General features: G+C 38.8%; 1 protein-coding gene across 5 annotated transcripts in view; it reads right to left on the reverse strand.

Moving 5' to 3' along the window:
- sema4ba (sema domain, immunoglobulin domain (Ig), transmembrane domain (TM) and short cytoplasmic domain, (semaphorin) 4Ba) overlaps positions 1 to 14,453 on the reverse strand; it is a 274,559-nt gene that overhangs the window by 57,947 nt on the left and 202,159 nt on the right. For all 5 annotated transcript variants that reach the window (XM_039773331.1, XM_039773330.1, XM_039773328.1 and 2 more), the window contains one exon: positions 93 to 253. In XM_039773331.1, the coding sequence (XP_039629265.1) occupies positions 93 to 253 (161 nt within the window). The remainder of the gene's footprint in view (positions 1 to 92; positions 254 to 14,453) is intronic.

Below are 14,453 nucleotides of genomic sequence, written 5' to 3' on the forward strand. Positions count from 1 at the left end.
TAAATACTGACTGAGCCATAGTGACTGAGATGGTCAACTTGTTGGGGAAAAAAGATTAAACATTTTTGGAGTTAAAAAATGCTTACACTTACATTTCTGTTCAGTTTGCTCTTCCCAAAATTGGAGACATTCAAAGCAAACAGGGCTTCTCTTGCACCAACATACAGAACTGATTTATCTTCATTTAAAAGCAAAGTGGAATAATTAAAAACACCCTCTGCAGAAAACAGTTTAACAGGCCGATCTTCTGCCTCTGTAAGAAAGAAAAAAGCAAACAAAAATCAAAGATAATTTTTATATTAGTTAAATAAAAATGCATACTACACATTTCAAAAAAAGGAAGCTTATATAACTTAAAAATAAAGAAATACCAGGAATAAAACTACTGAAATTTCTAATGCAGCTTTTGACATTTGTTCTATACAGTAACAAATAGTATGGAATTAGAAAATAAGGTTTAATAAAAGAAATGTGATTTAACAAAAATAATTTATATATATATATATATATATATATATATATATACTAATAAAAGGCAAAGCCCTCACTCACTCACTCACTCACTCACTCATCACTAATTCTCCAACTTCCCGTGTAGGTAGAAGGCTGAAATTTGGCAGGCTTATTCCTTACAGCTTACTTACAAAAGTTGGGCATGTTTCATTTCGAAATTCTATGCGTAAGGGTCATAACTGGAAGCTATTTTTCTCCATATAATGTAATGGAGTTGAGTTGGAGATGGCCGTGGGGGGCGGAGTTTCGTGTGACATCATCACGACTCCTACGTAAGTATGTAGAGAACAAGGAAAAACTCCAAACAGCGATGAGCACAAAACGCCATTTCACAATTGAGAAGGCAGAAAAACATTATGAAGCAAATGATGCATACAAGCATATTCATAAGTACAGCTACTGCGGAAACAAAGCACGGCGTGAACCGTAAGTTTATATTAAATTAAGTTCATAGACAGGCTGCCACTAGCGTTTGTAATTTAGTGCCTGCCCATATAAGGCCGTCCATCAGCGGCAATCCAATACAAACACTGCCAATAAATATTCACGGGTGAAGGACTGTGCTTATGCAGAGGAAGATGAGATGGTCAGGGTGGTGTTTGGCACAAACTCATTGAAACTGCGAGAGAAACTTTTAAGTGCGGGTCTTAGCTGACATTACACGAGATGGCACCAGCACAGCTGGGAACCTTCGATGCAAGAACACCAAGCGGCTCACGTGAACTGACGCAGTGCACAGACAAAAAGCAACAGTTCCAAAGAGTGCTGAACAAAAACCGAATTACACAAATGAGAAGGCAGCAAAAAAACATGAATCGTCTGATACATACAATCATATTCATAAGTGCAGCTACTGCGGAAACAAAGCACACGGTGGAAAAAGTGAATGTCCCACTAAAGGAAGACAGTGTAAAAAAAAACCCGTGCATGCAGTTTGTTACATCTCAGATAAAGAGGAAGACGAGCTGTTTATTGATGCAGTAAGAAACTAATCGATGAATGAAACCTCTTATCTTTACAACGATTGACAAACACGGAATGTAACTTGAACACAACACATCGTACAAATACGACCCTGATTGAAACAAATAATGATAATCAAATCCTTGATGACAGCAACATTCAATAACACTCACAAAACCATTACTGTATATTGACAATCATGTGTGTGACGCGAGGGGGCGTCCGTCCTGGTTCTGTTGGGAGCCTCGGGTACAGGGCTTGGAAGCCCAGCCATGTAGGGACCCGTGGCCACCGCCAGGCGGCGCCCCGATGCCGGTTTACCCCGTGTGGTCTTTGGCGGGATGGAGCCCGGCGGGACGCTTTGAGGACCAGAGGAGGCGTGTGCCTCCTCCAGACTGAGTGGGGCGTCCGTCCTGGTTATGCAGGGGCCCTCGGGTACAGGGCTTGGAAGCCCAGCCCTGTAGGGACCCGTGGCCACCGCCAGGCGGCGCCCCAGTGCCTGTTGATCCCAGGAGTCCGACACTTCCGCCACACCAGGAAGTGCCGGTGGGAAGACGACCGGGGAGACACAGATGGCTTCCGGGTGCACGGCCGGCACTTCCGCCACACAGGGGTGTGGCCGCCGTTAAGTGCCGGGAAGCAGCTGGAGCCCATCCGGCTCCCCATAAAAGGGGCCGCCTCCCTCCAGGCATTGGTGGAAGTCGGGAGGCAGTAAGACGGAGCTGGAGAGAGGACAGGAGGCGGCCAGAGCAAAGGCACAGAGACTGTGGGCCCTGGACTTTTGGGGGATTCAGTGCGAGAGGCACTGGGGTTCGTGAGTGCACGTGACTTTTATATAATTGTAAATAGTGTAAATAAAGTGTGTTGGGTGAAAATATGTCGTCCGTCTGTCTGTGCCGGGGCCAGCGTTCACACATGTTACGTTATTTTTAAAATGTTCTACTTCTCCACTGCGATACGCGGGTATATATATAAATGTATATATATACCCCGATCTACAGTACATACTCTCGCATAGACAAGCCACACGCTGTGGCGCAATTGTAGAGTCTTCGCCTCTAACGCCGACATTGAGGTTCGATTCCCGAGAGGGATGCACTGAGTATGTACGCTGCTACCCATTCATTTTACCTTCGAATCTCCTTGGTTTGGGACGTATGAAAAAATATTCGGTTAACGCAGAATCATGTTACGTTATTTTTAAAATGTTTCCCTTTCTTAGCACAAGCACAGCTGAGAAGCTTCGATGCATGTACTCCAAAATACAATAAAAATATAACGCATTTAATCACACTTTCAATTCCAAGCAAACGGGAACTTTGGTCAATGCATGATTTCCTGGTACATCCATTACACTGATGCACACATCACAGCTACAAAAATGTTAGAGTCGGAATAAAGCGCGTTCCTACGACTGATCATTTCAACTACCCGAAGCCTTGATAAAAGCATGGTTTTGTGCACACTGAAAAGCAAGCAAAATTAGATGCATTACAGAAAGCGGACTTTGTGGCTCTTACTGGGGATCATTGGACTTCCGTGACCGTTGGTAATTCTAATTACATCTAATTACAAAATGTTCAATTAACACACTGTTTTAGCCTAATGTACAAAATAATTTTGGCTAATGTTACTCAGAGTTTAAAGAGTAAGCTGGTCAAATTACCTTTTATGTTTCTGACTCATTTTTTTAAGAAGAAAAACTGCACTTTATGTTGAAATTTTGGTTATTATTATTTAAAGACAATACTATTCTGAAAATGTACTTAAAGTACTTAAACTACCACTTTATTTTTAAGTCTGCCCAATTTTAACCAGGGATGATATTTTTGTTTCTGTTTTGAATTCAAATGCAGTTTAAAAGCTTTTTTTTTTCAGAAATTAAAACAGTTTCAGTTTACAATATTCATGTCCATGTCTATTATTTGATTCTGTCACCACTAAAACCCTTTTAAATTAAAAAAAAAAAAAACATTTGCGATTTGGGGCAAATTTACGTGTGCGATTACATACGATTAATCAAGATTAATTCTTACAAAGCCTCTAATTAATTGGATTAATTTTTTTAATTGAGTCCCACCCCTAATATATATATATATATATATATATATATGTGGATATATATATGTAGATTTGTATATATATGTGTATATACAGTATATATGTAGATATGTATATGTGATATACAGTATGTATATATGTGTGTGTGTGTATATATACAGTATCTATACTAATAAAAGGCAAAGCCCTCACTCACTCACTCACTCACTCACTGACTCATCACTAATTCTCCAACTTCCCGTGTAGGTAGAAGGCTGAAATTTTGCAGGCGCATTCCTTACAGCTTACTTACAAAAGTTTGGCAGGTTTCATTTCGAAATTCTATGCCTAATGGTCATAACTGGAAGGTATTTTTCTCCATTAACTGTAATGGAGTTGAGCTGCAATGACGTAGGGGGGCGGAGTTTCGTGTGACATCATTACGCCTTCCACGTAATCACGTTAACTGACTGTCAACGCAGTGCGTAGAAAACCAGGAAGACCTCCAAAAAGCGCTTAAGAAAACATGCATTATATAATTGAGAAGGCAGCGAAACAATAAGAAGCGAGCGAGTGACATATAATACCATATTCATGAGTGCTGCTACCTCGGAAAGAAAGCACGGTGTAAACCTAAACTTTAAATTAAGTTCATAGACAGGCTACCGCTGGCGTTTCACATGCCCACAAGTAATGCGGGATACAAGTTTAATGAGAGGACACAGGATATAAACGGGAGTTTTGATCACTTTGTAACTAAGTTAAAATTGTAGGTGAAGGGGTGTGCTTATGCAAATTCTGAGAGACTGTGTTTGTGGGGATTGACAGTTAAGGCGGTGGGGAGTCACGTCATCATCTCCCCGCCCATTCATCCCATTTCACTCTGTGCTCTGCAGCTAACGCCGTCTTCCGAAGCAACTTCGTCAGACTGCCACCAAATACTCACAGAAAAATCCACAAGTTAATACACACGCTCTCTCTAGAGTTTCTCCACACTGAATCCTCCAGGCACTGCTTACAAAAGGTTACATTGACAATCGTGTTACGTTATTTTTAAAATCTTTCCTTTTCTTAGCACAAGAACAGCTGAGAAGCTTCGATGCATGTGCTCCATAACGCGTTAAAAAATAATGCATTTAATCACACTTTGCATTACAAGCAAAGGGGAGCTTTTGTCAATGCATGATTTCCTGGTACACCGATTACATTGATCAGCGCATCCCGATTCATTTTACCCTCGCACCTTAGTTTGAGAAGAAGTATGAAAAAATATGAGGTTAACACAGAAAAACAGATCACCAATTCAAGCTTTATGAATAATCGGTTCGCCATCAATAATTGTTTTGGTAAAGCCATCCTCCTTCCATTTTATAATTTTTCCGCCATTAACCATGATTAAATGAACGGTAAATAAAGTAAGAGCAAAGCGAGCGTGACTTATTTAGGCAGGCATATATATGACAGCAACACTCATGACAATGTCAATCATGTTACGTTATTATTAAAATGTTTCCTTTTCTTTTTCATTACTTCTTTAACACACTACTTCTCCGCTCGTAGCGGGTATTTTGCTATATATATAATATATGAATTACCGCCAAAGAGCGCTGAGACTTTTGATATCATGAACGTGTGTACAAAAGGGGTCTCCTGCCCAGCAAAAGTCGAGCAGCCAGCGCTGCATAGCTGTGCCGCCTTTGAGACGCTGACTGCGCTTCTGCTTTAAGTCAAAGTGAGCACTTTTAATTTTTTTTCATCCTCCCCCTGCGCTATAGCCCAGACAAGTGCAAACACAGGACCCCTTTTCTACACCACGGCAAAATAATATTAAAGCGATTCACACTTTCTTTTGCACGTATACGATTATGAGGTCCTAAACTCGGATTATGAATTCACGCACACGAGTGCAGGACTGACAGTGCCATCACAGCCGATTAATGGCGGGGACGTCTCACCAGTCTACACAAGATCCACCGCGACTGTCCCAAAAGGCGATCATAACGCCAGCTTAACACATCTCTATACTATATAAAAGAAAAAGGCAACTTTCCTTTCTTTACACCTTTTTCCTTTTATGCCAAACCAAAGCCTTTCTCTCTTAACACTGCAGAGGACACAAAACTAATTTTCTTTAAATGCCGGTAAGGCACATTACCAGAGGCACAAATTTAAACGTTCACATAGAAAATGTAATTTCTATACCACAGCCGTCGTGTAGCGCCTTTCAAAAGGGATCTACTACCGAGAGATGATCCATATACATTTTAGCTGCTGTTAGTTACTTACCTGTTGTGTTACACCGTCTTTAAAATGTAGTTTACTAGAAAACTAGAGGGGTGGGAATTCTCATACATAGAACAGTACCATTTGTAGCATCAGATGTAGTATTGGATCCTGAAGGGAGATATGTGATGGTCATGGGAGACTTATCTAACTGTAAAATGATTTTGATAAATGTTTATGCACCTAATGTTGATGATAAGGAATTTATACAAAATTTATTTGCATCCATTCCCAATCTGAACACTCATAAACTTATAATGGCTGGGGACTTTAATTGTGTTCTAAATCCACTTTTAGATAAGACTTCCTCCACAGGGGAACGGCAACTAACACCGCAAAGATAATTACAAAGTTTATAACTGATCACAACTTATCAGATCCCTGGAGGTTTTTAAACCCAAATTCAAGAACATATTCTTTCTACTCACCAGTACATCATTGCTACTCAAGGATTGATTACTTCTTTATAGATAATAACTTCTTGCCTAAGATTAAATCTTGTAAATACGATGCTATTGTTATTTCAGACCATGCTCCGATGATCTTGGAGCTGAAATTACTAAGCCCCATACACTCACCCGCAGATGGCGTCTCAATCCGCTTCTATTAGCTGACGAGAATTGTACTGAATTTATATCCAAACAAATTGAATTCTTTCTAGAGACAAATACATCCCCTGAGATCTCTGCAGGAATACTCTGGGAAACTCTTAAGGCCTTCTTAAGAGGACAGATTATCTCATATCTTTCCCACAGAAATAAATCCGAGCGAAGAAAGTAGCAGAGATAAAAGCGAAATTACTAAAATAGATGAAGAACATGCCAGACTACCAAGCGAGACTCTACATAAGAGGAGGCAGGCTCTACATTCAGAATTAAACCTCTTGACAACTAAAGAAACCGAACAACTAATTTACAAATCCAGACATCATTATTATGAACATGGAGAAAGCTAATAAGCTTTTAGCGCAACAAATTCACAAGCAAGAAGTGCATACGCAATCTCGTAATTACTAACACGAATGGAGATAAAATCATCGAACACAAAAATATAATGTACACTTTTAGAGACTACTATAAATCCCTATATACTACTGAGTTTAAAGAAGACAATATACAATCTAATGCATTTCTGGATAAATTACAGATACCACAAATTGACGCTATTAGTGTGGAGGAGCTCGATAAACCTCTGTCATTATCAGAATTACTGGATGCTATAAAGTCACTCCAAGGTGGAAAAGCAGCAGGCCCTGATGGCTACCCTGCAGAGTTTTACAAGAAATTCTCCGCTCAGCTAGCTCCCTCCTATTAGCAACATTTACAGAAGCCAGAGATAACCAATCTCTTCCACAAACCTTTCGCCAAGCACTAATCACTGTCTTTCCAAAACAAAATAAGGACTTATTACAATGTGCATCATACAGACCAATTTCACTTCTGAATAACGACGTTAAAATACTCTCTAAAATCATAGCTAGAAGGATGGAGAAAGTGCTCCCTCAGTAATATCACAAGACCAAACTGGATTTATTAGGGGCCGACACTTATCTTCAAATCTTGACGCCTGTTTAATGTAATATACTCACCAACTAAATCAAACACCCCAGAAATATTATTATCATTGGATGCAGAAAAAGCATTCGACATGATTGAATGGAAATACCTTTTACTATTTTGGAGAAGTTTGGGTTTGGCCCAACATTTGTGCATGGATTAAATTACTGTATACTAACCCAGAAGCTTCAGTTTGCATCAATAACATTTGCTCAGACTACTTTAAACTAGAGCGTGGCACAAGACAAGGATGCCCTTTGTCACCACTGCTGTTTGCAATTGCCATTGAACCACTGGCAATACATTGTCGAAATACTGATCAGATAAAGGGGATTAGCAGAGAAGGACTGGAACAGAAAATCTCATTATATGCAGATGACATGGTACTGTATATATCGGACCCAGAAAATTCTGTGCCTGCAGTCTTAGCAGCACTCACAGAATTTCAAAAGCTCTCTGGTCTCAGAATTAATCTGAATAAAAGTGTACTCTTTCCGGTGAATTCGCAAGCATATAATATTAGATTAGACACCCTTCCTTTTATCATTGCAGAACAGTTTAAATACCTCGGGGTAAACATCACAAGTAAACATAAAGCTCTTTATCAACAAAATTTCGTCGTCTGTATGGAAAAAATTAAACAAGACTTGCATAGATGGTCAACCCTTCATCTCACACTAGCTGGAAGAATTAACACTGTTAAGATGAATATTCTTCCTAAGCTCCTTTTTATTTCAAAACATACCAATATACATTAATAAATCGTTCTTTAAGCAATTAGATTCAACAATAACCTCATTTATTTGGAATTCTAAACATCCACGCATCAAAAGAGCGACCCTACAAAGACAAAAGGCAGAAGGCGGCATGGCTCTACCTAACTTCCAGTTTTATTACTGGGCGCAAATATACAGTCGATAAGAACCTGGACACAAATAGAAGAACATACACAGGCATGGACCGCAATAGAAGTAAAATCCTGCAGTACTTCTTTGTATTCCTTGCTTTGTGCTCCAATAAACACACGTTATCGGCAATACACTAATAACCCAATTGTGCTCCACTCACTTAGAATCTGGAACCAATGTAGAAAGCATTTTAAGACGGAGAAGCTTCTTTCTGTGGCACCCTGCAAAAGAACCACCTCTTTCAACCCTCACAAACATATGCAGTTTTTAATATCTGGAAAAAATTTGGAATTAACTTGCTTAGAGATCTTTATATAGACAACGTCTTTGCATCCTATGAACAATTACATTCCAAATTTAACATTCCAGCTACAAATTTCTTTCACTATCTTCAAATCAGGAACTTTGTTAAACAGAACCTTCCAGATTTTCCTCATCTTGCACCCTCATCCACGCTGGAAAAATTATTGCTCAATTTCAAGGAGTTAGACTCCATCTCTACAATATATAAAATCCTTTTACAATCCCTTCCTTTCAAAGATCCAAGAGGACACTGGGAAAATGACCTCTCAATTAATATATCAGAAAAGGAGTGGAAAGTAGCAATGCAGAGAATTCACTCAAGCTCCATATGCGCAAAGCATACAATTATACAACTCAAAATTATATATCGAGCACATCTGTCTCGACTAAAACTCTCCAAAATGTTTCCAGGGCATGATCCAACCTGCGAACGTTGCAACCAAGCCCCAGCCTCACTAGGTCACATGTTCTGGGCCTGCTCCAAATTAACATTATTCTGGACAAAAATTTTTAATTACCTCTCAGACAGTCTTGGACTCACAATCCCTCCTAACCCATTAACAGCTGTGTTTGGGGTTCTTCCAGAGGGTCTTAAAGTGGAGAAAGACAAACAAATTGTGATTGCATTCACTACACTGTTGGCACGCAGACTTATTCTGATAAACTGGAAGAACCCAAACTCTCCTCTTTTAAGTCAGTGGGAAACTGATGTGTTATATTATTTAAAATTGGAAAAAATCAAATACTCAGTTAGAGGATCTGTGCAGACTTTTTTCAAAACATGGCAGGATCTAATCAGTAATATTTTGAAATGATTTTATAAAGCACAGAGAATTTGTTGATTTAGGTATTTTTAAAAGCCTTAAATTTTACACCGTTTGGCTTGCTCTCTCTCTCAAGGGTGGGGATCGATCTGTTCTTAGCATAATTCTTTTTTTTTGTAAAAACTTGATTGCTATGTATTGATTGTAATAAAATTAATAAATAAATAAAAAAAAAATAAAAAAAAATAATGTAATATCTGTTTGCCTTTTTAACTGCTTATGCTAATTGCCTCAATGATAAGAATGCTGCCACAACCTAAACAATTAAATTCTTTTCAGAGTTTGCTTCTTGCAGTTCAGTGTTGCTCATTTTCAATTAATAATTATTGATAATTAATATTCTTTATACTTTGCACTTTAACACTGCATGACTGCTACTGCACATTAATGTTACTACATTAACATCCAACTGCCAAGCGATTGCCCAGTTTTGAAGACTGTTCAGGTGTTTATGAATTATTTTTGCTTCCTACTCAGTATTTGCTATCCCTTAGATTTCAGCGTCACCTGTGAATTTCATTAACGCTAGAATTACCAGAGCCTACGAAAAAACTTGTAATTCTGTCCCACTTTAAACTGCTTCTTAAATCCCTTCACACCTCTCCGCCCACGTCCTTTGTCCTCTAAATCTATACTAATAAAAGACAAAGCCCTCACTCACTCACTCACTCACTCACTCACTCACTCACTCACTCACTCATCACTAATTCTCAAACTTCCCGTGTAGGTAGAAGGCTGAAATTTGGCAGGATCATTCCTTACAGCTTCCTTACAAAAGTTGGGCAGGTTTTATATCGAAATTCTACGCGTAATGGTCATAACTGGAAGCTGTTTTTCTCCATTTACTGTAATGGAGATGATCTTGAACGCCGTGGGGGCGGAGTTTCGTGTGACATCATCACGCCTTCCACGTAATCACGCAGTGCATAGAAAACCAGGAAGACATGCATTATATAATTGAGAAGGCAGCGAAACAATAAGAAGCGAGCGAGTGACATATACAACCATATTCATGATTTCTGCTACTTCGGAAACAAAGCACGATGTAAACCTACACTTTAAATTAAGTTCATAGACAGGCTGCCGCTGGCGTTTGTAATTTAGTGCCTGCCCATATAAGGCCGTCCGTCAGCGGCAATCCAATAGCAAACTCCCACTAAATATTCACGGGCGAAGGACTGTGCTTATGGAGAGGAAGATGAGATGGTCAGGGTGGTGTTTGACACAAACTCAGCGAAACTGCGAGAGAAAGTTTTAAGTGCCAGGACTAAGGTAACATTAAATACAACCATGGACATCGCACGAGATGGCACCAGCACAGCTGGGAACCTTCGATGCATGTACACCGAAGCTCACGTGAACTGACGCAGTGCATAGATAAAAGCAACAGTTCCAAAGAGTGCTGAACAAAAACCGAATTACACAATTGAAAAGGCAGCAAAAAATATGAAGCGTCTGATACAAGCATATTCATAAATCCAGCTACTGCGGAAACAAAGCACACGGTGGAAAAAGTCAATGTCCCGCTAAAGGAAGACAGTGTAAAAAACCCGTGCATGCAGTGTGTCAGGTCTCAGATAAAGAAGAAGACAAGCTGTTTATTGATGCAGTAAGAAACGAATCGATGAAAGAAACCTGTCATCTTTACAACGATTGACAAACACGGAATGTAACTTGAACACAACACATCCTACAAATACGAACCTGATTGAAAGAAATAATGATAATAAAATCATTGATGACAGCAACACTCAGTAACACTCACAAAACAAATACTGTATATTGACAGTCATGTTACGTTATTTTTAAAATGTTCCCTTTTCTTTTTCTAGCTTTTTTAACACACTACTTCTCGCTGCGATGACACGCGGTGTATATATATATATATATATATATATATATATATATATATATATATATATATATATATATATATACCGATCTACATACTCGAATGATGGATACTTTATTCGCCATCAATGATTGTTTTGGTAAAGCCATACTCAGTGTATTCATTAGATGAACGGTAAAAAAGTAAGAGCGAGGGGAGGATGACTTATTGAGGCATGCAGGCTGTAGTTCGCGTCAACTCTATCTGAATTGCGCGATCACATTTGAAAAAATATATCTTTTTAAGTTCTATTTACTCCATATGTGTCAAACTCAAGGGCGGGCCACATCCGCCCGGCGTAATTATATCCGCCCGCAAGATCATTTTATATACTGTATTATTGTTATTAATGGCCCGGGTATATGAAGCGCTGGTAACACAATAAACTACAGATCCCATAATGCAATGCAACGCTTCAGCTGCTTTGCCAAACACTTACCACGTTAATCAAGTCTAGCTTTTGATGCTGCAAGTTATTGCGAAGCTAGCTCACACGATGCTGAAGAGAAAAGTTGATTCTGAAAATAGAGCCTTTAAAAACCGATGGGAGGCTGAGTATATGTTTACTGAACCCGTGTGTCTCATTTGTGGAGCTAATGTGGCTGTAATTACAGAATTTAATCTAAGACGGCACTATGAGACAAAATACAGGGTAACCTGAATGCAATGCAGAAGATACATAAAGCAGAAGAATTAAATAAGAATCTGACACTTCAGCGGACGTTTTTACCCGTGCACAATCACAAAGTGATTTCAAGTGAAGCTGCTTTTATGGGAGACACAAATGCACCAGTGCAACCCTGTTGCCAAGTAATGTTAAACCAAGTCGTCACTACGGTGTTCCCAAATACGCACTTTGCTGATAAACTGAGCGCACTGCGCACTGAGTTTGCACGGCGCTTTGGTGACTTTGAAGAACAAAAAAAGTCCGTCTACATGCGGCTCGAACCTTGTGCATGTTTGGTAGCACATATCTGTGTGAGAAGCTCTTCTTAGTGATAAAGACTAACAAAACAGCACACAGGAGTCGCCTCACTGATGAGCACCTGCAATCCATCCTGAGAATCTCCACAACACAGAACCTCACACCAAACAGAAACGAACTTGTTGCCAAAAAAGATGCCAGGCGTCCAGCTCTAAAATGACATATGAGCAAAGACAACTGAATGATTTGATTTGTTATTGCTGAAAGGAACACATTTTATTTATATTTCCAGGTTTTGTTATGCAGCATGTTCATATTTGAATTTGTATAATTTTGACAGGATATATTTTTATGGAGAGCAAAATCTTTTGGGATATTTAAAATCTAAGTTTATTTTTTATATTAAATTACATAAGAGTAAAGAAATTTGAATGTTTGTTCTTTTAACGTTTACTTTATTTCTAACTTGTATAATATAGACAGGATATATTTTTATGGAGAGCAAAATATTATAAGTTGTTTAAGTTTTGAGTTGATTTATTCAGGAATAATATTCCTCTCTGTTTTTACCATTCCTACCAAAGATATTTCTGTCGACTAAATAAAAATTCCTTCTATTTAAAATTTAAAAAGAACTTGAACAAATACAATAGTTCATAATATCCACGCAGACTTGCACGTAAGAGCGGGAGTTATCCGTTTTAACAAGCAGCGTATTGCACTGATCTGAAATAGCTGTGTGTGTATATATGTAGATATGTATGTATATGTATATATATGTATTTGTGTGTATATATGTGTGTGTATGTATGTATGTGTGTATGCATATGTATGTGTATATATGTATATATATATGTGTGTATATATATATGTATATATATATATATATATATATATATATATATGACAACAACACTCATCACTCACAACAGTGACAAAACAATTACATTGACAATCATGTTACGTTATTTTCAAAATGTTTCCTTTTCTTTTTCATTGCTTCTTTAACACACTACTTCTCCGCTGCGAAGCGCGGGTATTTTGCTAGTGTGCTGATAAAGAGAAGGTAGGAGCAGCCGGCTATTCCATCCCCCCACCAATTTAGAACGTGCACGAACTTCTCTCAGCTCATGCCTTGATTGAGTATCTGGGAGTGTCTGATTATAGCATATAGCGCCGAAGTTACTGCTCTTTACCATTCTTTCCTCTGCATGTCCTGGAGTACAAAAGAAACAGCATACAGCAACATGCGGGGACTGGCAGGAACACTCAATAAAACTGAATAAAAGAAAAGCAAGTGACGGTGAGATACGAAGAAGGCAGCTTCGCCAGCGTTTCTGTGTCAGAACCCGGGGGGGATGGGCGTTAGTATGCGTTGTGGTACACTGCAGAGCTATAGCGCGTCTTTAGTGAAAACAGCCGTGTCAGAGAGTGAGAGAATGAAAAGTGAATTTAAAAAAAAAGCTAACCTTTACAAGGATCATAAATTGCACCGGCTGTTACAAACTGAAATCAAATGTATGCTTTTATTCTAAAATAGTAAGACTAAGAGCAGTTTACTTCTCAAAACGGAGCGGTGCAGGATTGAACTCACAACCTTTTGATTCCAAGGCGAGAACTGATTCCATTGCACCATGGAAGCAGTTACAATAAACTGTTGTCAATGTCGCATGTTAAAGCAGCTTTTTGTTTCTGCAGTTATATTTTTGAATAAAAGCGCAATTGTTGTGTTATATTTGAACCTTTTATGAAAATGTTTCTTTGCTATTTGGACTTCAGGCTTCATACATTATATAGTTTATGCCTACATTTTGTCATCTACTACTAGAATATAAAAAACGTTTCTGTTTTAACAATGTGTTGACACAGATTACTGTAGAAACGGAACAGACATGAAATGCGTGTGTTCCAAATAACGATCTATTATTTCCACTCTAAAACTCCACTTCACTCCCAGATACTCAATCAAGGCATGAGCTGGGAGAAGTTCATGCACATTCTAAATTGGTGGGGGGATGGAATAGCCGGCTGCTCCTTGCTGCTCTTTATCAGCACATTTAGAAGACAAAGGGCGCTGGCGGAGAGGTGTGAAGGGATTTAAGAAGCGATTTAAGGTGGGACGGAATTACGAGTTTTTTCGTAGGCTCTGGTAATTCTAGTGTTAAGTTGACTAACTGTGCCAGAATTAAGCCATTAATTAATAAAATTTGAAAAGGAAACAGTCACAAGGACAGACCACTGAGTGAC

Source organism: Polypterus senegalus, chromosome 12 (genome assembly GCF_016835505.1).
Source record: "Polypterus senegalus isolate Bchr_013 chromosome 12, ASM1683550v1, whole genome shotgun sequence".
Lineage (NCBI taxonomy): Eukaryota > Metazoa > Chordata > Cladistia > Polypteriformes > Polypteridae > Polypterus > Polypterus senegalus.